Source organism: Cygnus olor, assembly GCF_009769625.2.
Source record: "Cygnus olor isolate bCygOlo1 chromosome 30 unlocalized genomic scaffold, bCygOlo1.pri.v2 SUPER_30A, whole genome shotgun sequence".
Lineage (NCBI taxonomy): Eukaryota > Metazoa > Chordata > Aves > Anseriformes > Anatidae > Cygnus > Cygnus olor.
In genome coordinates, this window is record NW_024429049.1 from 77511 (window position 1) to 100194 (window position 22684).

General features: G+C 62.8%; 3 protein-coding genes across 21 annotated transcripts; 1 reads left to right on the plus strand and 2 right to left on the minus strand.

Annotated features, from left to right (window-relative positions):
* Positions 1-544: 544 nt before the first annotated feature.
* LOC121062781 (macrophage mannose receptor 1-like) lies at positions 545-4044 on the minus strand. Of its 4 annotated transcripts, XM_040543025.1 has the most exons (8): positions 3518-4036; positions 3091-3186; positions 2893-2997; positions 2694-2753; positions 2199-2594; positions 1583-1728; positions 983-1092; positions 545-891 (listed from the first exon to the last, which is right to left on the minus strand). In XM_040543025.1, exons 1-8 carry the CDS (start codon positions 3642-3644, stop codon positions 765-767), a joined length of 1167 nt encoding a protein of 388 aa, XP_040398959.1. In that variant the 5' UTR covers positions 3645-4036; the 3' UTR covers positions 545-764. The 4 variants fall into 4 exon arrangements, with proteins under 4 accessions (XP_040398959.1, XP_040398957.1, XP_040398958.1 ...); XM_040543023.1 differs by having other exon boundaries at positions 2199-2753; positions 3518-4041; XM_040543024.1 differs by having other exon boundaries at positions 2893-3186; positions 3518-4040.
* An 835-nt stretch (positions 4045-4879) lies between these two features.
* On the plus strand, positions 4880-6958 carry LOC121062780 (zinc finger protein 2 homolog). Its single transcript, XM_040543020.1, has 2 exons — positions 4880-5098; positions 5388-6958. The coding sequence occupies exon 2, from the start codon at positions 5444-5446 to the stop codon at positions 6947-6949; it is 1506 nt and encodes a 501-aa protein (XP_040398954.1). The 5' UTR covers positions 4880-5098; positions 5388-5443; the 3' UTR covers positions 6950-6958.
* A 106-nt stretch (positions 6959-7064) lies between these two features.
* On the minus strand, positions 7065-22578 carry PNPLA6 (patatin like phospholipase domain containing 6). Of its 16 annotated transcripts, none has more exons than XM_040542982.1 (37): positions 22301-22573; positions 21208-21277; positions 21058-21120; positions 20242-20329; positions 19932-20014; positions 19756-19853; positions 19533-19673; positions 19187-19346; positions 19026-19106; positions 18608-18736; positions 18444-18524; positions 18219-18339; positions 18043-18126; positions 17487-17593; positions 17211-17402; positions 16678-16755; positions 16226-16431; positions 15964-16095; positions 15766-15889; positions 15578-15691; positions 14912-14987; positions 14619-14759; positions 14246-14309; positions 14006-14174; positions 13754-13936; positions 13552-13670; positions 13256-13412; positions 12807-12923; positions 12636-12705; positions 11594-11710; positions 11172-11288; positions 9489-9637; positions 9263-9415; positions 8409-8525; positions 8067-8163; positions 7875-7984; positions 7065-7596 (listed from the first exon to the last, which is right to left on the minus strand). In XM_040542982.1, exons 2-37 carry the CDS (start codon positions 21244-21246, stop codon positions 7531-7533), a joined length of 4143 nt encoding a protein of 1380 aa, XP_040398916.1. In that variant the 5' UTR covers positions 21247-21277; positions 22301-22573; the 3' UTR covers positions 7065-7530. The 16 variants fall into 16 exon arrangements, with proteins under 16 accessions (XP_040398916.1, XP_040398917.1, XP_040398914.1 ...); XM_040542983.1 differs by having other exon boundaries at positions 22305-22374; XM_040542980.1 differs by having other exon boundaries at positions 22194-22315.
* Between the last annotated feature and the right edge of the window lie 106 nt (positions 22579-22684).

Here is a 22684-nt window from a genome sequence, read left to right on the forward strand (position 1 = left end):
CCCCCCCGCCGCTCCAGGTAGCTGCAGGCCAGGACCCCCCGCCCCGGTTCTAACACCCCCCCCCCCGCGACCACCGTCTGGAGGAGCCCTGGGGGGGGGGCGGGGGGGTATTTAGGGGAGCCCTGGGGTGTCTATGGGGGTGTTGGGGGGGGTTGGAGGGGATTTGGGGGAGCCTGGGGGGGATTTAGGGAGCCTGGGGGGGGTATTTGGGGGGCTGGAAGGTGTTTGAGGGGGTTAGGGGGGTATTTGGGGAGGCTGGGGGGGTATTTGGGGGGTCTGGAGGGTGTTTGGGGAGCCTGGGGGGGATTTGAGGAGGCTGGGGGGGGGTATTTGGGGAGCCTGAGGGATATTTGGGTGCCTGGGGATGATTTGGGGAACCTGGAGGTGGGGGGGCAAGACTCCCCCATCCCACGTCTGCAGAGGGCTCCAATGTAGCTTCACCCGTGAAATCGGCGCTGCTCCCCCAGAGGACACCGAAACCCAGAGCCACCCCGCACCCATCCACCCCACGCCGTCAGGGTCCCCATCCGATCGGGGGCCTCACTCTGCACACCCGTTTATTGTCCCACAGGGACCCCTGGTGCGCCCCCAACACCGAATCTTGCCCGGAGCCTCCTTCTGGGACCCAGAGTGGAGGTGCTGGAGGCCGAAGCTGCGTGCTGCAGTGCTGCAGGTCAGATGTGGCAAGCGGAGATGGGCTTTGGGGAGCCCGGAGCAGGGGGAGTGACGAGGACTGGGGGACCCTCGAGGTGCCCCCCGCAGGCTCAGGGCTGCCCCTCGCACACCCAGGGGAGCTGGCTCGTGCAGGGGTAGTCGAACCACGTGCCGTCCGTGCGGACCACCGCGCAATTCTCCTGCTGCCCGCCGTTGGGCTCGTTCCTGTGCCACGAGCTGCAATGAGGGAAGTGACACAGCTTAGGGGTGGCCCCCTCTGCATCCCCAAGCCCCCGTCACCCTGTCCCCAGTGCCCATTGGGCTGTACCTTTGTTCCCTGGGCAGGATGGTCCCATCTGCTCGCTTCCAGGTGCCCTCGACCTCTTTATCCGTGATGCCCAGCCAGGAGGAGTCTTGCAGAATGGTCTGGATGTAAGTCTGGGGGCAGAGGCATTGTCACCCCGGTGCAGAGCCCTCCCTCAAGACCCCTGCACATCCTTGGGGACAGCTGGGGACAGCGGGTCTCAAGGCCAGGTAGGTCCCAATGCTGCTCCTGCACCTCCCCACGCTGCTCTGGCCACCACCAGCACAACCTCTGCCCAGGAGTGAGGAGACGTGGGGGAAATTTGGTGGGGTTTTTTGTGCTGGGGGACAGTTAGAGGACGTATGGGGTCAGGGATGGCAGGATTAGGGCCTCAGAACACTGGAGCAAATTTAGGGTTAAAAGGACAGAATTTGGGTAAAAAGTAGAGTATCTGAGTATTTAGAGAATAAAAGTAAGAGCTAGATGCTCGGCAGCATCCTCCCATGGGAAAAGGTGGTGTGGGGTGACCTCAGAGCAGGCCCTAAAGTTCAGGACAGGGGTTTGGGGTCCACGAGAGGCTTCCAGCTGCCCCCCCTCGTGGGGGCCAGGATCTGTCCCCCTTACTCGCTCCTCGGGGCTGTCCACCTCCAGGAGCCGCGTGCCCAGGGTCGAGCAGAAGCGCTGCGCCGTCTCCCAGGTGCTCGTCGTCGCAGAGTGGAAATAGCACGAGTCCTCGAAATAGGTCCAGCCTCTGGAGCAAGGGGGGCAACCTGGGGAGGGGAAGCAGAAAGGGGGTCACCCCCCAGATAGGGCTGCGGGAGCTGCCAGGATCCCCTCTGGGTTAGGGGTAGGGTTAGAGCCCTGATGGGTTTGGGGTTAAATCCTATATATTTAGGGTTAGGTCTGGGTTGAGTCCCACTGGGGTTTAGGCTAGGTTAGGATTAGGTTAAATCCTATATATTTAGAGATGTAACTGGGTTCGGGTCCCGTTAGGGTTTGGGTTTAGCTTGAGTCCTCTATATTTAGGTTTACAACTGGGTTGGGGTTAGCTGGGCTAGGACTCCACTAGGGTTTGGACTCCTTTAGGGTTAGCTTAAATCAAATAATTTAGGATTAGGCCTGAGCTAGGGCCCCGTTGCAGTTTGGGCTTCTCTTAAGCCACATCCCTTCCAGGCTGGGGCTGTGTTTCAGCCTGTTAAGGGTCGGGCAAGGCCCTAAATATCCACGGTCAGGAACTGACTGGAGCGTGAGCAGATGTTGTCCTTGCTGCCGTGGGCGACCCAGCGGCTCCACTCGCGGTCCCCAATGAAGAGCATCACGGTGTGCTTCTGGTTGTTGCCGTAATTGAAATAGAGATCGTGGCCGGCCAGCGCCAGCAGCGCACCGTCGCGGCACTCCCAGCGCTGCAGCCTGCCGTCCTCCCGGCACGGCTGCAGCCACACTGTGGACAGGTTTTGCCCCCTGGCCGCCGTCACACACGAGCGGGACCCCGCCGCGCTTCGCAGCCGGTCCCCATGGAGCCACTGGAAGCGTTGCGCCGCCGCCTTGGGCTGGCATGTCGCCGCCATCAGCTGCCGCCCGCGCGCTTCCACGCACTTGTTGTGCGCTTCGTTGTACAGCAGGAAGGGCGCGGAGGCTGTGGAGAGGGGGACGGTGATGGGGGGGAGGGTGCATGGGGCCCTGGGACAGTGACACCGTGGAAATGGGGAGGGGGGGACGCGGCACAGCCACACACCCACGTTCGGCGGCTGCTTCGCCATCTCCGCTTCGTCCAGGGCCACCGTCAGGGCTGCGACTGGGGGAGGCAAAGGGTCACCGTGCTGGGGGGGTCCTATTGCAGCCCCCCAGCCCCTCAGTCACCTTAACTCTGCCCCCAGCAGCCCCAGCATCATCTCCCAGGGTGGGGGAGCTGCCGTGCACCCCCCGGTACTCACTGCGCCGTGAGCCAAGGGCGAGGAGGAGCACATTGAGCAGCACCGAGATCCCCAGGGCCGCGGCACCCACCAGCACCAGCCTCTCCTGGGAGCAGCACGGGTGCGCTGGGGAGGGTGAGTGGGTGACGATCAGTCCCAACGGGGCTGCAGGGCCCCGATTCGGGCTGCACAGCCTCGTCCCAACAGGGATGGGCTCACCTGGGGGGTCAGGGAGGTGCTTGCGGCTTGGCACGGTGATGGGGGGGTCGAGGGGCTCATATGGGTTCTCCTCCATGGGGCATGGGTCGCTGCAGGCTGGAGAAGGGGCAGCAGGGATGGTGCTCGTGGGGGATCTCCCCTCTTGTGCCACCACCAGCCCTGGGGACCCTTGTCAAGCACCACGATGAGGGCTTCCCCCCCATGTCACCACCCTGGGGACCCCCCCCCCCCCCATTGGGTACCAGAGGTGAGAGATCAGCCCCAGGGTTCACCTGTGGGCAGTGGGGATGGAAATGGGGATCCCCTTTGGTGCCACCATCTGCCCTGGGGACCCCTACTCAGATCCCAAAAGGGACAGGCTCGGGGCATGAACTGGGGACTGCTGGGCTCACCCCCACCCCAGCCAGCACCCCAGGGTGCTCCTTACCTTCCTTGCCGCCAGGCCCCAGCACCCATTTTTGCCCTTCCCTGGGCTGGCTGGGCTCGATGTTGCCGTACATCGTCCCCGCGGCACTGCTGAGCTCTCCCCACGGGTGTCCCCACTGATAATGCATGAGGAAGGGGGGGGCCCGGATGCACCCCTGCCTTGGGGATGGGCCTCAGAGGGGCCCGCGAGCACCCACAGCTTCCTCCCCACATCCTGGGGCTTGGCCAGAGGTGACACCGCCTGTGACGGTCCCCAGCGATGTCCCTGGGGGGTCTTGGCACAAGGAGGGTCATGGAGCCTGCAGGCTGCACCCATGGGTGGCACAGCGGGGACCTGGGAGCACCCATGACAGTATCCAGGGTGTCCCCATGCCTAGGGTGCACCACGGGGTGTCCCCAAGCTTGCTGTGTGCCCATGCCCAGGGTGTCCCCATGCCCAGCACGTCCCTGGTGTCCACCCACACCCAGCTGCACCCACACCCATCCCAGCACCCATGGGAGATCTGGGTGACCCCAAGAGGACAGAAGGAGCACTTCGGGGGGGGGGGGGGGGGGGGAGGGGGCGACACACGACGACACACAGCCCCATGTCATCTCCGGGGGTGCAGGAAGAGCTGGTGCTATCAGCACCCACCAGCCTCGGCCACAGCTCCCCAGCCATGACCAGCACCCAGCTTATCGCGCCCAGTGGGAGTGGGCACCCGCTGTGGTGGTGACGGGTGAGCCATGGTGGCTCCCATGGTGGAGCCAGATGTGCCATGGCAACATTGGGTATCCTATGGTGGTGCCGGGTGTCCCATGGTGGAGCCACGTGTCCCGTGGTGGTTCTGAGTGTCCCATGGTGGTTCTGGGTCACTCATAGTGGTGCCAGGTGTCCCATGGTGGTTCTGGGTGTCCTGTGGGGGTTCCAGGTGTCCCATGGCAGTGCCAGGTGTCCTGTGGTGGTTCTGGGTGTCCCGTAGTGGTGCCAGGTGTCCCATGGCGGTGCCAGGTGTCCTGTAGTGGTTCCGGGTGTCCCACGATGGTTCTGGGTGTCCTGTGGTGGAGCCAGATGTATCATGGCAATACTAGGTGTCCCGTGGTGGTTCTGGGCATCCCATGGTGGTGTCGGCTGTCCCGTGGTGGTGCCAGGTGTCCCATGATGATGGCTGTCCTGTGGGCTACCCCATCGCAGTGACGAGTGTGCCGTGGCAGTGCCGGGCATCCCCACGCCTGTCCGTGTCCCCCTGCCCGTCCCTGTCCTCCCCCCGCAATGCACGTCCCCACAAGGACCCCCCACGCCCCCTCTCCCCTCCCCAGGAGAGATCCCCACGCCCACGCGTGTCCGCGGCTCCCCGGGGCTCTGCAGCGCGTCCCGCAGCCCCCAGGCGGCGCCACAACGGCGGGAGCGGAGCCGCCGAGAGGCGGAGCCGAGCGAAGCCGGGACCGGCACCGGGATCGGCACCGGCACCCGGGACCGGGGGGAGCCGGGGTGGGGGGACCCCAGCCCCGGGGCGCGGCGCTCGGGACCGGGGCACACGGGACCGGGAGGAGCCGGGACCGGGGAGCAAAGGGAGCCGGCAGCGGGAAGCGAGCACTGCAGGTAAGGGGGGGGGGGGGGACCGGTACCGGGGAGGAAGGGGCTGTGGGGGGGTGCAGGGCCCCGGTTACCGGAGGATGTAACGGGGAATGGGGCCGGTCGGGACCGGGCTGTGCCCAGTACTGGTGGCCCCGTTGGCAGCTGGGCCTGGTCCCTGTCACCCCATCACAGTACTGGGTGGCTGGCGGACACCCAGGGTGCCCCCTTTGAGGGAGGACGTTGGATCCACCGCAGCCCCAGGGTGACACCGTAGCGTGCTGTCTGCTCACGTCCCCTCCCCCTTGTGCCGCAGATGGGACCCGGGAGGCCACCGGGAGCACCGAAGCCACACCGGGGTGCCGTGAGGGCATGGACAGCAGCAGCACTGATTTGGGGTCACGGTGCCAGCACCAAGTGTTTGGCAGCAGCGCCGAACTGACACCCAGCAGGCAGGACCGGGCAGACACCAGCAGTGCCAAAACGATGCTGCGGTGTTGGGTTGGGGCTGATTTGGGGATACGACGCCAGGACCAGGCGGACACCAGCAGTGCCAAGGTGGAGACACAACACTGCGACCCTGCAGATAGTGGCAGCACCGATTTGGGGACGCGAGGCAGGGAGCGGGCAGACACCGACATCACCGAACTGATGCTGGGGTGCCGGGACCGTGACGATGCTGGCAGCTCCAACCCAGTGCCGGAGCACCAGGATGTGGCAACCACCAGCAACAGCAATTTGGGGCCACGGTGCCAGGACACAGCCGATGCCGGCAGCACCAAACTGGACCCACAGCCCCAACGCGAGGATGCCATGGCAGAGCTGAGACAGGGTGATGGCAAGGACCCTGCCGCCGTGGCTCGTCCCTTCCGCTGCGGGGCGTGCGGGAAGCGCTTCGGTGCGAGCACCACACTGATGCGGCACCAGGCGCTGCACGGGGCCGAGCGCCCTTTCTCCTGCACCGAGTGCGGCCACGGCTTCTGCGACCGGGCAGCTCTGGCCACGCACCAGCGTGGCCACACGGGCGAGCGACCCTTCGCTTGCACCGAGTGTGGCAAAGCCTTCGCCGGCAGTGCGGGGCTGCTGGTGCACCAGCGGGCGCACACGGGCGAGCGTCCCTTCGCCTGCACCGAGTGCGGGCAGCGTTTCCGGCAGAGCGCCCACCTGGCCCAGCACCAGCAGGGCGCCCACAGCGCGGGACGCCCACACCACTGCCTACAGTGTGGCAAAGCCTTCGCACTGCGCTCCACGCTGGCCCGGCACATGCAGACTCACACGGGCGAGCGGCCCCATGCCTGTGGCGAGTGCGGGCAGTGTTTCCGGCAGCGGGCACACCTTGCCCGGCACCGGTTGGCGCACACGGGCGAGCGGCCCTTCCCCTGCGGCCAGTGCGGCAAAGCCTTCGCCCTCAGTGCCACGCTGCTGCGGCACCAGCTGGTGCACACCGGTGAGCGCCCGCACCGGTGCCCCGACTGTCCCCGCGCCTACACCCAAAGTGCCTACCTGGCCCAGCACCGCCGCAGCGCCCACACGGGCCAGCGGCCCCACGCCTGCCCCGAGTGCCCGTGTGCCTTCGCAGACCGTGCCAACCTCCTGCGGCACTGCCAGGGCCATGCTGGTGGGCAGCCCTTCGCCTGCGGGCAGTGCGGGCAGCGCTTCACCCAGCGGGCCAGCTTGCTGGAGCATGGCCGGCGGCACACGGGGGAGCGGCCGCACCGCTGTCCCCAGTGCCACCATGGCTTCCGGCACCGCTCGGCACTGCTGCGGCACCGGCGGGCGCATGCCGGTGAACGACCCTTTCCCTGCACCCACTGCGGTCGCCGCTACAGCCGCAGCTCCAACCTCCTGCTGCACCAGCGCATCCACACGCCCGACTGATGCCGGAGAAGCACCCATGGGTGACACCGGTGCTGCTGTGGGGATTATTCCTCCCTGCTGGTTTCATACAGCGTCTGTCTTGCACTTTGCCACGGCCACTGGCACCACAGGGGCATTTGATGGTGTCATCTGGTGGTTGTTGTCTGCTGGCCACCGCCAGCCCCCAGCCTTGAAGCTTTATTCCAGCAGGAGAAACAGTGCCAGGTTTGTTTTAAATAATAATAATTAAAAAAAAAAAAAAAAAAAAAAAAGAAAATATACAGCAGTCACTTCTCCCCCACACCACGAGGTCAGTCCTGCGGCAAAGCAGGGCATGGCCAGGCCACGGAGGAGGGATTTGGGCCAGTGCAACAGTGCAGGATGGCGGAAAACGAGGGGAGGGGTCCCTGGAGCCCCCGTTGTCACCCCAGCTTGGGGACAGTAGTGGGGACAAGCCTGGGGCGAGTGGGAAAGTGCCACGGGGCTGAGCCCTGGCCGGGGAAGCGGCCATGGAAGAGGGGGTCGGGGGGGCCCTGGGGTGTGGAGGTAGTGCCAGGGCAGCACCCGGGGCTGCTCTTGGGCTCCTTCGGTGCCATCTGGGCTCACGTGTGGGACATGGAGGAGGCTCGGGCTGGGCTCAGACGGTGCCGCAGGCTCTTCTCATCCTCCTGGGGAGAGAGGGGACGCGTGGGGGACAGCAGGACGGGGACACGGCGCAGCACCCGTCAGCTCCCAGCTGGGGAGCTCTGCCCCATGTAACCCCCTCCATGCACACCTTTGGGGGCCTCCAGACCACAGGCCACCCCATTTTGGGGGTTCCCCGCAACTGGGGCCAGGATCTGCCCCATGTTACCCCCCTTCATGCATGGGGTTGTGGCACCCTTGGGAGCCCCCAAGCTCTGAGAGGCCTCATTTTGGAGTGTCCCTGTGGTCAGGGAGTACTCACAGCCTCCAAAGTGCCAGCTCCGGGCCACTCGGTCGGGGCAAATGCTTCCTCCTCACCACGCGTGAGCTCCGGCCCCTCGTCCTCGTACTCAGTGAGGTAGTCGGACTCTTCTGGGGAGGGAAAGGGGGGGACTCAGGGTCAGGCCCCGAGCCCAGATCGGGCCCCCAGCCCTGCACCCTGGCCCCTGCTCACCGTCCGCGTAGCCATCCGATGGGTAGGGCTTGGCGGGCTCGATGCGGGAGATGATCTCTGCCAGGTCCGTGAAGCCAGCGCTGGGGCATGTGAGCACCTATGGGGCGGGGGGGGAAATAGAGGGGAAGGTGTGTGAGATGTGCCCCTAACCATGAGAGGGGCGAGGATGGGGGATGTGAGATGGGTAAGGCAGTGGAAGGGTACTGGGGGGGGCAGTATGGGCAAAGAAGGACAAAAGCTGCTCAAGAGGTGCGAGGGCTTGGGTGGCCCATGCCAGGATGCCCTGGGGCAGGTCCCATGCAGCCACTGCCACCTGCAGACCCCGGTGCCACCCCTGCTCACGTCCATGCGTTTGCTCTCATAGAAGTCAGCCGAGCGTCGGTCCTTCACCATCTTCTCGATGATGTCGCCCCGGCTCCAACCATCGAAGACCACCTTGCCGTGCTGGTACCCCACGTCCTGTGGGGAGAGTGACCGCAGCCCATTGGTGGCTTGGGCACCCCGAATGATGGCATGGGGCACCCCAAAGGATGGCCCAGGATCCCAGCCGATGGCTAGGACATCCCAACCGATGGCATGGGACACCCAATTGATGGTCAGGGCACCCCCAAATGGTAGCCAGGAAACCCTAAACAATGACCTGGAGACCCTGAATGATGACCCTGGCACCTCAAATGATGGCCAGGACACTGCAGTTGATGGCCTGGGCACCCTGAATGATAGTTTGGGCAACCCGAGATGATGGTCCAGTCACCCCATTAATGGCCAGGGCACCCAAATGATGGCTTGGACACGCAACTGAAGGCAAAGACATCCCAACCAGTTGCTGGGGAACCCTAGAAATAGCCAAGATGTCCCAACTGATGGCCTGAGGTATGCTGTTAATGGCTAGGAGACCCAGTCAATGACCAGGGTACCCCAACTGATGAGCCAAAGCACTCCTAAATGGTGGCTGGGTCACCCAGTTCGTTGCTGGTTGACCCTACCTGATGACCAGGACACACTGCTAATGGTCTGGATGCTCAACAGATGCTCAAGGTACCCCAATTATTGTCAGAGGTACCCCATTAGTGGCTGGGGCATCCCAATCACCACCCAGAACACCCCAGATGATGGCTGAAAAACCCCAACCAATGACTTGAGACACCCTATTGATAGTCCAGGCCACCCCCTCAGCCTCTCCATCCCCGACTCACGTAGATCTCGTCGAACTTGCCAAAATCCATGGTCTTGAAGCGGTCAATGGGGGGGCGGATGTACTCGCAGTACGAGCTGGACTTCACCACCTCCAGCTGCCGCACGCATGACACGTAGGCCAACCGCGACTGGATCTCTGCCATGTCAGGCACCTGCAAGAACAGAGAGCTCAGCACCCTGCCTGCACTGTCCCCACTGGTGTCCCCACATCCCTCTGCTCCTCACCTTGACTTTCTCAGCCCAGGGGTTGAGGCGTTTCCAGAGCAGCCACCAGCCTGACAGGCTGTCCCCATAGTTGCACAGGTCCGTCTCATCCTGGCTGCCCACGTCGATGGCGATCACCGTCTTGGCACCCATGTTGCGGGCGATGTCGGCTGCAGGGTGGGAAAAGAGGAAGCTGGGTCAGCAGCACCCTGGTTTTCCCCAGTCCGAGCCCACTGCAAGAGGCAGTGGCACAAGCAGAGCAGGGCGAGGGATTGTTCCTGACCATGGGCTGGATGGCAAAGCCATGCTGAGGGCTCATGGGGGGACGAGGAATGTCCCGTGGGTGCTGTATTTGGGGGCAGGAGCCCAGTGGCATGATGTACCAGTGGGGAGCAGAGCAGCGTTGCAACCTGCTGCATGTGCAGAGGTGACAGGAGGGTGCAGGCAAATGGCGGCATCCACAGTGGGATGAGAAGTGTGGAAGGACCCCCATGAGGGCACCCAGTGCCAAGGACACCAGGATATGATGCAGGGCAGATGGAGATGGCTTGAATGTGGAGGAAGATGGAGATGTCCCAGGAGGACACCTGGTACTGAGGACATCAAGAAATGATGTTCCAACAGGGAGGAAGGTGACTTGCATGTCAAGGATGGAGATGCTCCAGGAGGGCAAAAGACATCAAGAAACGATGACTCAGGGTGGCTGAAGTTGGTTTGTGCATGAAGGAGCACAAAGATGTCCCAGGAGGGCAGCCAGTACCAAAGACACCAAAAGGTGTAGGGTGGAGGGAGGTGGCTTGCAGAGTATATTGATGTCCTGGGAGGGCACCTGGTGTCAAAGACACCAAGAGATGGTAACAGATAGATGGAGCTGTCTTGCATGGGAAGGAGGACAGAGACGCCCAGAGAGGGCATCTAGTGCTGAGAACACAAGGATGAGAGGATGAGGCAAGATGGATGAAGGTGGTTGGCATGTGAAGGAGCATGCAGATGCTCTGGGAGGGCACCAAGTGTCAAGGATGGCAAGAGATGATGCAAGATGAAGGGAGACGGCTTGCACGTGAAGAAGGATGAAGATGCCCTGGGAAGGCACATGGTACTGAGGACATCAGGAGAGGATGACGCAGGTTGGATGAAAGGGGTTGGCAGGGGAAGGAGCATGAAGATGCTCTAGGAGAGCACCCAGTGCTGAGGACACCCAGAGGTGATACAAGACAGAGGAACATTTTTTGTACATGAAGAGTGAAGATCTGGGATCATCTTGGTGCTGAGGACACCAAGAGCTGACAACACTGTGCGAGTTTTGTACATGAAGGAGGATGAAGATGCCCCAAGAGGACACACAACACCAAAGTATGATGCAAGACGAAGGGCCACGTCTTGTATATGAATAAACATGAAGATGCCCTTGGAAGCTGCCTGGTGCTGAGGACACCAAGAGACGACACAAGACAGATGGACGTCTTTTGCACGGAAAGCAGGATGAAGATGCCGAGAGGGCACCCAATGACAAAGACACCAAGAATCAATGCAAAACCATGCGACACGGCCCAAATCCAGCCTCAATGGTGGATTGAAGACCACTGAAGACCCATCCCTTCGTGGGCACACAGCTCCCACCCAACCGCCCGCCACTGGGGCCGGACCTGGAGCCGCATCAGCTGTGGCAGGCGGTGGCGGTGATGCTGGTGGGGCGCTACTTGCCTGGCAGGTTGTTGATGTAACCACCGTCCATCAGCAAGTTGCCGTCCTTGGGGTCGCAGAGTGGCGGTAGGTACCCAGAAAGGGTCATGCTGGCTCGCACGTACCGCCAGAGCGAGCCTGCGCCGGCGGGGAACAAACGCAGTGAGCACGGCCCACCCCATGGCTGCCTGAGCCCCCCAGGGGGCTGCCCCTCACCCCTGCCCTTGCCCAGGGACATCTGCACCCCATGGGAGTCCAGTGGGCACCCATGGGTGGCAGAGGCACCCACCGGGGCGGCACGCACCCTGACTGGCCATTTACAAAGTCTAGATGGCTCCACCTGAGATGGGACGTAGGGTTGTTTTGTGTGTTGTTTTTTATTTTTGGGTGGGGAAAGGGGGTGTTTTTGGGGGGCCGGTAGCCCCAGCGAGGGAGATGCTGACCTGGGACATTGTTAACATAGCAGCCGTCCACGAGCCAGTGGCTGTCCTTGGGGTCGCAGAGCGGAGGCAGGTAGGGGGTATAAGATGCACTGGCTCGGACGTAGCGCCAAACGCTGCCTGCCGGAGGGAGAGGACACGGTCATGGTCCTGGGGGGACGGGACATGCGCGAGCCCCTGGCAGCAGGTGACCGAGGCTGCTGGCACTGGTGGGGTGTTTTTAGTCCCAAGAGCAAGCCACTCTGAGGAAAACACCTTGGCCACACTGGGATGGGGAATGACAGAGGGTTAGGGATCGTGAGTGGGAATTAGTTGGTATTAGAGGCCAGAGGAGCAGGTGGAGCAAGAGCCAGGCTGTCTACAAGCCACCGCGTGCACCCCATGGATGGCTCAATGTCCCAGGTGAGCTCCAACACCAGGCAAGGATGAGGGGCAGCCACCACGTTATCCCCACCACTGCCACCACGTGGTCCCCATCACCACCACTGCATTGTCCCTATCACAATGTCCCCATCACCACCACCACGTTGACCCCACCACCAGGTTGTCTTCACCATCACATTGTGCCCACCACCATCACATTGTCCCCACCACCACCACATCCCCTGAACATCACATTGTCCCCACCACCATCACGTTGTCCCCACCATCATCACGTTGTCCCAACCACCACCACCACGTTGTCCCAAGCAGGACAGCCCCACACCCCCATGCTGTGAGTGAGGGTTACTGGGGTTAGTGGTGAGCAGATATGTTAGAGGGGACGTGCACACTCAGGGGGGGCAGCTCCGCTCCCCAATTCTGTTGCCAACCCCATCAAGGACGTGGGGCATAGCTCAAGGGAGCTGAGCTTTGCTGGTTACCAGCACTGGGTGGCCTTGGGACACCACCAATGCCCGGGCTCCGAGACCTTTGCTTCCCAGGATGTGTCCTCCCCCAGCCAGGTGACAGTGGCACCGTTTTTGGGGTGCCGGTAAGGAGGGTCCCCACATAGGGAGACACGGTGGTGCCAGAGAGCGTCCCCAGTTCCCTGGGGAGCTCTTACCGTCCGTGTGCACCCGCATGGCCGAGGCCGTGATGTCAGTCGTGACGTTGAAGTAGGGAAGCCAAAGGTCCTGTGGGGACAAGACGAGGTGGGTGACATCGTGGGGACGGTGGCAGTGGGGTGGGACCCCCTGTGGGTGGGTGCAGCCCTGGGAAGGGCCGCGCGGTGCACCTCGATCTGCTTGTCCTGGAAAACCTTGTTGATGCTGGCGTTGAAGGCTGAGCCCGAAAACATGGAGGTGATGGGGTAGGTGAGATCCAGGACGGTCTCGAACACCGAATTCATGCACTGGAGGAGGAGGTAGGGGAGGAAGGAGGAGGAGAAGGAGAAGGAGAAGGAGAGAGAGGAAGAAAAGAAAGAAGGAGAAAAAAGGAAAGGAGAAGGAAAAAAGAGAAGAAGAAGGAAGAGAGAAGGAGAAAGAAAAGAAGGGAGAAAATATAAGGAGGGAGAAAAAGAGAAAGAAGAAAAGGAAGAGGAACAGGAAGAGGAGAGGAAGGTGCTTTAGAAACTCCCTGGCCATGGCTGGCCCCAGGCAGGCAGGGCACCGTGCTGGTGTCCACCCAAAATAGCGATGGTGAGGGCCCGGTGCGCACCCCTGCCCAGCTTCGCCAGGCACCCACCTTGGCCCACTCGCGCGCCCGCTGCTTGGTGCGCACAGCGCTGCGCTCCTCGGCGTACAGCGCCCCGATGAAGGAGCCAATGGAGGTGCCACCAACCATGTCAATGGGGATCCCCGCTTCCTCCATCGACTTGATTACCCCAATGTGGGAGCAGCCCCTGGCCGGGGGGAAGCAGATGGAGGAGACGAGGTGGGGAAAAATAAAGAAGAAAGTGGTCACTGGATAATAATGACAGCGGTCACAGGAGCGCGACACCCATCCCGCCGGGTCGCATCCTGCCCCAGCGCAGCACCCACCTGGCTCCGCCGCCCCCCAGGACAAGGGCAATGGTGTTACCCGTGAGCACCCGCGCCAGGCGGGAGAAGTCGCTGTGCCGATCAGCGCTCTTCTCAAAGACCTTCTCGTACATCTCCCGCTGGGGACAAGGAACAACGGGGTGACGATGGCAGCAGAGCGCAGGGGACACCTGGGCTGGGGATGTGCGGCAGTGGCACCTACCAGCTTGGCGGGGCTGCGACGGGAGAAGACACGTCGGGGACACTTGATGTGCAGGTGGCCCGAGCACCAGCTCCGCATGTTGAGCCACTCGACAGTGCGGGACGGGCTGGGGCCATCCTCGCGGTGCAGGAGGACCAGCTGCTTCAGCGCACGCACCGCCGTGTTCTCCAGCATCTGCTCCAGCTGCAGAGGACATCAACGGCATGGCGCTGTTTTGTCCCTCCCACGCGCAACCCGCCACACGCCCCTCACCTCTCCCAGCACCGGCTCCTGGTCGCCCAAGCCTATGATGAGGATGCAGTCAGCCTGACGGATGCAGCGCACGGTCCATGGCGTCAGGGTGCAGTCGGTTTGGTAGAGCACGATGCGGTGGATGTCTTCTTGCTGTGCCAGCCAGCCCGACAGGCGGTACTCCTGGATGCTGCCGGGATGGACGGGTCAGACGCGGCACGGCATTGGGTCACCAGCGATGTCCCTCCTGCCGGGAGTTACCTGTCAAGCGCCGAGGAGCCAAGTCGAGCGCGGATGATGTCGCTGGTGAGGAGCAGCGTAGGACCTGGGAGAGGTAGGACCGTGGTCACTGGGATGTCATGTGGCCATGGTCATCGCCAAGCCATAGTCACCACCATGCCATGGAGACCCAATCACCACCAAGCCACGGTCACCACCACACCATGGCGTTCCAGCACCCTTCTATGGCCATTGGCATGCCATAGAGCTGTGGTCACCACCGTGTCATGGTCACTGCTACACCATGGGGCTGCTGTCAATGTCATATCATGGCCTGGGGGACCACCACACCACGGTCACCTCCATGCTATGGCCACCACTGTGCCATGGTTGCTGCTGCCATGCCAGCACTCACCAATGGCATTAAGCGCATGCTTGAGCTCCAACGTGAAGGCGGCCGTTGGCACATCGTCACACACCGGCAGCACCGCCACCGTTGACAGGTTGCTGGTAGGGTTGGTGGGCTCCGAGCTGGAGGCCATGCCCAAACCAGAGCCTGCATGAAGAGAAGATGTGGTGGCAGCAGGAGGACGGCATGACAGGGCAGGGGACACTTTCTGGACTCTGCTCCGATGACAGCCACCAGCTCCAGGAAGGTGCACCCCTTGTCACCTTGTCCCCACTGTCCTTCATCCCTTTGGGACCCACCTGCAAAGGGGCCGCGGAGCTGCTGGAGGTTTCCCAAGATCTTCTGGCTCAGGAGGTGGATGAGACGGGTGACAACCTGTGGGACAAGGAGGTGGACAACCATCAGAGCTGGCGGGGCTCCCTGAGCCAGAGACACATTAACTCCCCGGAGCAGGACCAGAACCAGCATCCCATGTGCTTTTTTGGGTGCCACCACCACTAACACCCATCCCTGGGGACCTCAGCGAAGAACATCCCTTTAGGACACCAGCCTTTTTCCCCTGCCAGCTCCCATCACTGCCTTAATTATTTAATTTAAGATGATTTTAATGGGTGTCAGAACCACCAGCTGGGATACTGGGACGTGCTCCTTCCCCTGGAAGGACCAGCAGACCCTGGCATAGGGATCTCCAACATTGGAGGTCTCCAGACTTCAGCAGGACCAAGCCATGGACACCAGCACCAGCATCTCTCCAGCCTCTCAAATCTCACAAAATGTTGAGGTTGGTGAAGTTTCAAGACTTCCCCTGAGGCACTCCTCCGCCATGCTTGGGTTGATCCCTTCTCCATTTTGGGTTTTGACAGAGAGGATCCATCCCACGTGATCCATCTTCCCATGGCGGTACGGTTGGGACCCCCCAGCACAACCCATTTTGCTCCCACGGCAGGGCAGGATTTTGGGGATACCTGGGGGTATCGACGCTTGATGTTGTTCAAGGTGCCCTCAGGCAGCTTAGCCAGCTCTGTGTCCCGGACCGCGTGGACCGTGGTGGCACGGGGCTGCCGGGTGAGGGCTTCCACCTGGAGAAGATGACGTATAGCTGAGACATATAGCCAAGATGTATCGCACGCCCCAGCGCCAGCACGGGTCTCACCACGCCGATGAGGTCCCCACGGCCGTACTCCCCAATGAGCTCCTTCTTGCCGCTGCCCTTCTGGATGACGGAGCGGAGGCGCCCGTTGAGCGCGATGTAGGTGCAGTCCGACTTGTCGCCCTGCCTGGGGATGCCACCAAAGGGACGTCACCCCTGTGCTAAGGGGGTCCCCACCGAGCTGAGGTGGGGGGCACCCACCTGTAGAGCGCCCGGCCGGCCTCCACTGCCATCCAGTCGATGGCGAAGTCCATCTGGCGCACGAAGGGTGACATGCGGGCAGCCACGGTGTGGGCGACACTCAGCACCACGCTGGGCTGCTCCCGCATGATCCTATGGACCGACAGCAGCTGGGGGACAAGGTGGCGGCCCCAAGAGATGCCACCACCATAGATGCTGAGCTGTGTTCAGCCCAGAACCCCCCTCCAGCACCAAAACCCCTTTGTTGGTGCTTGGGACTCACTCGTAGAAGTCCGATTTGGAGATCTTGAGGAAGGTGCAGTCACGGTTGGCCTTGATGGTGAAGATGAGGGGCTCGCCAGTGAGCACAGCCAGCTGCCCCACCATCTCGCCAGGCTGCGTCAGGAAGAGGCAGACGTCCTCCGCCTTGTCGATCATCCTCTGGTACACGTGCAGGCAGCCCCACAGCACAAAGTGGAGGCTCACGTCCTGCCGAAACGGCGCCCTGTCACCAGGACCCTGCCTCGATCACCCCCCGGGGGCAAGGGGTCCCCACCAGCAACGCTTGGGGTTTCTTCTGCTCCTCTTCACTGGGGGTTTTGCACCCTCAGCAGCTCCAGGGATGGTTCCTGTCCCCCACGACCCATACGGCAGGCATAGGAGGTGCAGCACCCCATGGAAATATGGGGTTGGGAGAGCAAGATGTCACAGCAGCCCCGCAAAACCCAGACCTACCTGGTCCCCTTGACGGGCAATGACCGTGCCGGCTTTCGCATGATGGAGCAAAACGCGATTGTTGAGCAGAGAAGGGTCCTGGATGGAAGAAGGATTTCACGTGAGGTGATAGGGACCACCAGGAAGCCAAAGGAAACTACCACAAAGTGATTGGGACCACCATGAGACCACAGGGGCCTGCCACGAGGTGATGGGGACCCACCATGTTGTGATGGGGACCCACCATGAGGTGACGAGGATACCACAAGGCCACAGGGGCCCAACATGAGGTGATGGGGACACCATAAGGAAACAGAACCCTCCAAGAGGCCATGGGGAACCACCATGAGACAATGGGACCCACCAGGAGGCAATGGGGAACACCATGAGGTGATGGGGACCCACCATGAGGTGATGGGAGCCCACCACAAGGCCACGGGGACCCACCACGAAGCCACGCAAGCCCAGAACAAGCTGACAAGGAGCACCACGAGGCAATGGGGAACCACCACGAGGCCAAGATCTCCCCTCGCCAGCTCCGTCTGCGGTCTCACCTCCACCTTCATCAGCTTGACCAGCTCCCGCTTGGCAGCCTCAAAGATGGCGCTGGTCTGGCGGCCCTGGTAGGGCCCAAAGGGCCAGTCCCCGCTCGCTGAGTCGTCCTCGCAGTAGTTGTAGCGGTAGACACCTGAGGGCTGCTCCTCCACCGTCACCGACTTGCGCTCCTTGGGCTCGTGCGAGACGGACTGAGGGGACAAGGGACAGGTCCAGCACTGGTCTGCGTCAAGGTGGATGCGGATTTGGGAGGATGCAGTTGGCCACGGCCTTACCCGGGAGAAGGCGGCCATGGCGCCGGTGCTGTCCTCCTGCAGCGACACCGAGATGCGGCCGCGCTCGTAGGCCATGTCAAAGTCGGAGCGGGGACCCTTCTGGATGCCTGCGCCCCACCAGGGAAGGGACAGGGTGGTCACCGGTGGGGAACCGGGACACCAAGCTGGACGTGCTGGGGGGGATTGTGAGGCCGGAGTGGGGCATGCATAAAGCTGGGAAGGGGGGATGACACATGGCCAGGGGGGCTGCAACAACACTGGGGGGGCTGCATGAGCCCAGAGTGGGACATATGACCCTTAGGGGGGGCTGCATGACCCTTGGGGGGCTGCATGAATCCAGAGTGAGAAGAATGACACTTGGGGGGGCTTCACGACCCTTGTGGGAGGTACATAATCCTCAGGGGGGCTGCATGATCCTTGGGGGGGCTGCACGACCCTTGGGGTGGTTATGTGACCCTTGGGGTGGTTGCACGAGCCCAAAGCGGGACGCACAACCCTCAGGAGGTGACGCACGAACCCAAGGGCCCCCCCTTCTTTCCTCCAGCCCCCGACCCACCAGAGATATCCACTGGCATGGAGATGCAGCGGCTCAGCAGCGGCGGCGCGGGGGCATCCAGGGCTCCGGCTTTCAGCGGCTCAACTGCGGAACAAAACGGCCCTGAGAGGCCTCCTGCTGTGGGGTGGGGGGTTGGGAGGGTAAGGGGGGTCTGGTCACCCCATCCCAGACCCTACCCAGCTCCATTTGCCTTTCCCTGCCCTCTTCGGCAGCGCTGAGCCCCCGCTTGCTGTGGCGGACGGGGCTGGTGCGGGTGGCGTGGCCAGGCTGTGGGAAGAGCCGCAGCGGCTGCATCTCCTACAAAAGGGACGCGTCACCAGCACAATGACAAGGGGGTGTCCCCATTTTTAGGGGGATCCAGACAAGAACCCCATTTTCAGGAGGCTCCCCCCCATGCTCACGTGGCTGAAAAGCTCGTTGGTCAATCCCAAGTAATTGTGCAGCGCCAGGAAGGTGACACGCTGCAAGCGCACCATGATGATCTGCAGGGACCAGAAGGCATCAGTGTCCCTTGTCCACCCCTGGGGACAACCCCCCCGTGTCCCCTCCCCGGTGCCAGGCTTACCTGCACCACCCGCACCAAACTTTCGGGGTATTTCTCGAAGACGGCTGAGAAGGCTTCAACCGGCAGCCGCAGCACGGTGGAGTCCTCAGCCGCCCGCGCGCACACCGTCCGGTACGGCCGCTGGTGGCCCTAGGGGACAGCCAGCGGTGGCAGTGTCACTGCCAGGATGGCGAGACACCCCCCTCCCTGGCTTGGAGGGGGTATGAAGGGACAGCTGCAGCCACGGTTGGTGTGGTGGGGTTTGGGGATGGCCACGCTTGGTCCGGGAGAGGTTTGGGGACAGCCCTGGTTGGTTGGGCTTGGGGACAGCCACAGTCGGTTTTACTGAGGTTGGGGACAGCCATGATCAGGTTGAGGGGACCTGGGGACAGCCCCAGTTTCCTGGGGGAAGGTCTGGGGACAGCTGCAGGGCCAGTACCGTGATGACATCGAGGATGCTGAGCAGGCTGTGCACGCTATCTCCGGGGAACACCTCTTTCATCACCGTCTCCTTTCCATCCTACACAGCACAAACCGCCCTGCTCTTTACAGCCCTGTCCCCGCAGCGTCCCCCTCCTGTCCCCAGCCCTGTCCCCGCACCGGCTCGGTCAGGAGCAGCTCCAGCTTGCCATCCTGCAGCACGTAGATGCTGGTGTCGGGCTGACCGGGTCGGAAGACGTAATCCCCTTGCTGACACTGCTGGAAAACCATGTGCTTGCAGAGCTCCAGGAACAGCGGCTTCTCAAAGTGTCCCAGCACCCTGTGAGGATGGGGACAGCAGGTGACACCGAGCCTGATGGGCACCACATCAAAAAGTCACTCCAGCATCCCATCAGCTCAGCACCAGGGGATGCAGAGAGGAGAGCATCTTCTGAACGCCCATGGGTCCATCGCCCCATAAAACGGCTTTGGGGTGGCGATGGTGGGGCCGGATCCTGAACCTCACCGGACATTTTTGAGCATGTAGAGCACCTCGGAGGGTAGGTGAGAATTGGCCACGTCAAATTCGGTCAGGTCGGCTTCCAGCACGGAGGGCGGGGGCTCCTTCAGCTGCAGCGTGGGCAGCTCCTTCTGGATGCGCAGGAACCTGAGGGGACAGCAAAGTGACAGCGAGGTGACACCGGGTTCTGCCACCGCCCGCCACCCGCCCACCAGCGGTGGCACCTCACTTTTTGGCAATGTTGAGCATCTTGAGCTTCTTCTTCATGCGGGGCCGCGAGGTGCTGGAGATGGTGGTGTCCACCAGGGAGGAGGTGGACTGGGAGACCTGGGGGGGACCGAGAGGGGATGTCACCCACCAGTGACACCAGGGAGATGCCACCCCCACTGCCACCCCGAGCGTCACCTTGCGCATGATCTTGCGCCCGTAGAAAAGCACCTTGTCCCTCTTTCGGAAGCGGTATTTGGGTGTCCCCTGCGCTGGGACCTCTGGATAGCAGGAAGGGGACAGGTTAACAGGGCACGGCCCTGTCACCCCGCCACTGTCATCTACCAGAGGCCACCCACCTTGTGTCACCACCCTGTGCCCCCCCCGCCTTGTGCCACCTCCCTGTGTGCCCATCCCTCTGTGCTTCGTGGAGGAAACTGAGGCATGGGTGGCGCTGGGGGCGTCACTCCGTGCCATTCCCCAGGGCCACCATGGTGTTGTCACTCACTCTTAAGGCGCAGCCGCCGGGCCAGCACCACGATGGCAGTGGCGACGAGGACTGCGAAGAGGCTGAGGCCGAGCATCACCCCCAGTACCTACGGAGGGAGACAGGGTCCCCATGAGGCCCCTGGACCCCCCTGTTGCATGGGGACAAACGTGTGGGGTGACCGATGGCACTGCCACCCTGGTGACGCTCATGGAGGAGGGGTGCTTGACGGTGTTGGGGACCAGGATGGTGTGCCTTGGGGTGTGAGGACAAGAACTTGTCCTCAAAGGGGCTAAGCAGCATCGGGAACCAGGACAGTGTCCCTAAAGGCATGGGGACAAGTTTGTGTCCCCTTGGGGATGCTCAACAGCATCAGGACCAGGACACTGTCCCTTGTGACATGGGGACAAGTTTGTGTCCCTTCAGATGGGCTCAACAGTTCTGGGTATGAGGATGCTGTTCCTGGGGCATATGGGGACAAGTTCCTCTCCCTTGGGGCACGGGGACAAGTTTGTGCCTCCCCAGGGGTGCTCAGCAGCACCAGGGACCAGGACACCACCCCCAAGGGAGCAGGAACCACTCGGTGTCCCCCGGGGCACGGTGACAACCTCGCATGACCTTAGGGGCGCTCAACAGCAGCCGGTCCAGGACCGTGTCCCCAGGGGCATGGAGACAGGTTTGTCACCTTCATTTCCCTTAATGGCATCAGGCACCAGAACGCCGTCCCTTGGGGCACAGGGACACACTTGCGTCCCCTTGGACTGGGATGTCGGGGGTCAGGATTTTGGGACCAGAACGTTGTCCCCAAGGGCATGGGGACGAGTTGGTGGTACTCACCGCCCCGGTGGAGAGCTGCTCGTCGGCAAACAGCCTGGGCAGCACGGCCGTCAGGGACGCATCCTGCGGGGACAGGTGGCTGAGCCCCAGGGCGGGGGACACCACGGGGTGGGGACCGTCACCCCATCCAGCGGCGGTGGCGTTTCCTACCTCCGCCTCCTCCTGCTGCTCCGACTCGCCCTGCCCCATGACTGCCGCGGGGCTCTGCCCATGCAGAAAGCTGCCGAAAAAGGGGGAAAATGGGACAAAATAATTCGGGGTTCGCCGTACGGGGACACGTAAGCAGAGCAGCGACGGTAGGACGACGTCCCCAAATGGGGCGAATCTGCCCCGATTAAATGCACGGGGGTCACAGCAGGGAGGGTCTGGGGTGTCCCCAGGGTGTCCCTGTGGCGCTGGGTGGCACGGAGGGACCGGGTGAGGACTTCTATGTCCCTTTGGGGACTTTTGTCCCTGTCTCCCGGCAGGGAGAGGAAGCAGTGGCAGGAACCATTGGGCGTTGCGACAGCCCTCAACGCCATGCTGAGGCCACCGCTGGTCCCCGGTGTCACGCGTCACCCCGGGTGCCGCCCCTGCTGCTCGCCCCACTGGCACCCAAAGGGGACGGTGCCACCCCCAGCGTCCCCCGTCCTTCCCAAGGTCGCCCGGGGAGGTGGCGGTAGCATCGTCAGGCACCAGCGCAGGGACGTCACCGAGGGCTGGCACATGTCACCCCCTGCCACCGCCGCCACGGGTGGGGACAGCGCAGGCCAGGGCCCCCCCTGGGGGTGACAACTGCCCCCCCATAGCTTCTACCCCCCCCCCCCCGGCCAGTATTGCACCCCCGGCTGGTTCTGCCCCCCACCTAAGTCAAAACGCTCCCAGCATTGACCCCCCCCCCCCCTAAGGCCAGCATTGCCCCACATCCCCCCCCCGGGTTGATATTACCCCCCCGACCCTTTAATACCCCCACCAAGGTAAAAATCTCTCCCCCCAGCTAATAATACTATCCCCCCACCCCCCATATAGACAATATTGCCCCCCAAAACCCATACTCCCCCCCAAGGGCTAACATTGCCTCACCCCCCCCCGGCTAATATTGCCCCCTCCCGGGGTATTGCCCCCTCCCAACATGCCCCCCCCCCGACTGGCACTACCTCCTTTCCTCCCCCTCCCAGGCGGTAAATCCCCCCGGCCGGGCCGCTGGAGCGTCCTCCATCGCCCCCCGCCTCCGTTACCGCCCCCCCGAGCGCTCCGCGCTCACCAACCGTCGGTCGCCGCCTTCCGCCCCGCTCCGGTCTCAGCGGCGGCCTCCGCGGGGTCATGGCTCCTTTAAGGCCGCCCGCCCTCCCCCGCTGACGTCACGGGGGAGGAGGGCGTCCAGGCGGCGCCGCCATCTTGGGAAGGTCCGCCGGCAGACAGAGGGGAGGCTATTGGGGAGCGCGGGCGCCATCTTGGGCGTGGAAAGAGGGGGGCGATGTTATCGCAGGGCTGCGGGGAAGCCGTTTGGGCCCCGGCGCCATCTTGGGAGTGGCAGGGAGAGGCCTCAGCGTCCCCCCCCCGGGCACCCTCAGGGTCCTGGGGGAGACAGAGGGCACCCCGGGGGGGGCACCCCAGGACTGACCTCGTCCCCATGGGCATCCCAGGG

Coding starts and splice junctions, on each gene's coding strand:
- PNPLA6 (XM_040542977.1), bottom strand. CDS start 22,255: ATGGAGGACGCTCCAGCGGCCCGGCCGGGGGGATTTACCGCCTGGGAG. Junction 19,107..19,186: donor AGCTGCTCCTGACCGAGCCG/GTGCGGGGACAG, acceptor TGTGCTGTGTAG/GATGGAAAGGAGACGGTGAT. Junction 14,310..14,618: donor GCATGCGCTTAATGCCATTG/GTGAGTGCTGGC, acceptor TACCTCTCCCAG/GTCCTACGCTGCTCCTCACC.
- LOC121062780 (XM_040543020.1), top strand. CDS start 5,444: ATGGACAGCAGCAGCACTGATTTGGGGTCACGGTGCCAGCACCAAGTG.
- LOC121062781 (XM_040543022.1), bottom strand. CDS start 3,644: ATGCATTATCAGTGGGGACACCCGTGGGGAGAGCTCAGCAGTGCCGCG. Junction 3,187..3,517: donor GGGGCCTGGCGGCAAGGAAG/GTAAGGAGCACC, acceptor CCCCTTCTCCAG/CCTGCAGCGACCCATGCCCC. Junction 2,754..2,892: donor CGCCCTTGGCTCACGGCGCA/GTGAGTACCGGG, acceptor TGCCTCCCCCAG/TCGCAGCCCTGACGGTGGCC.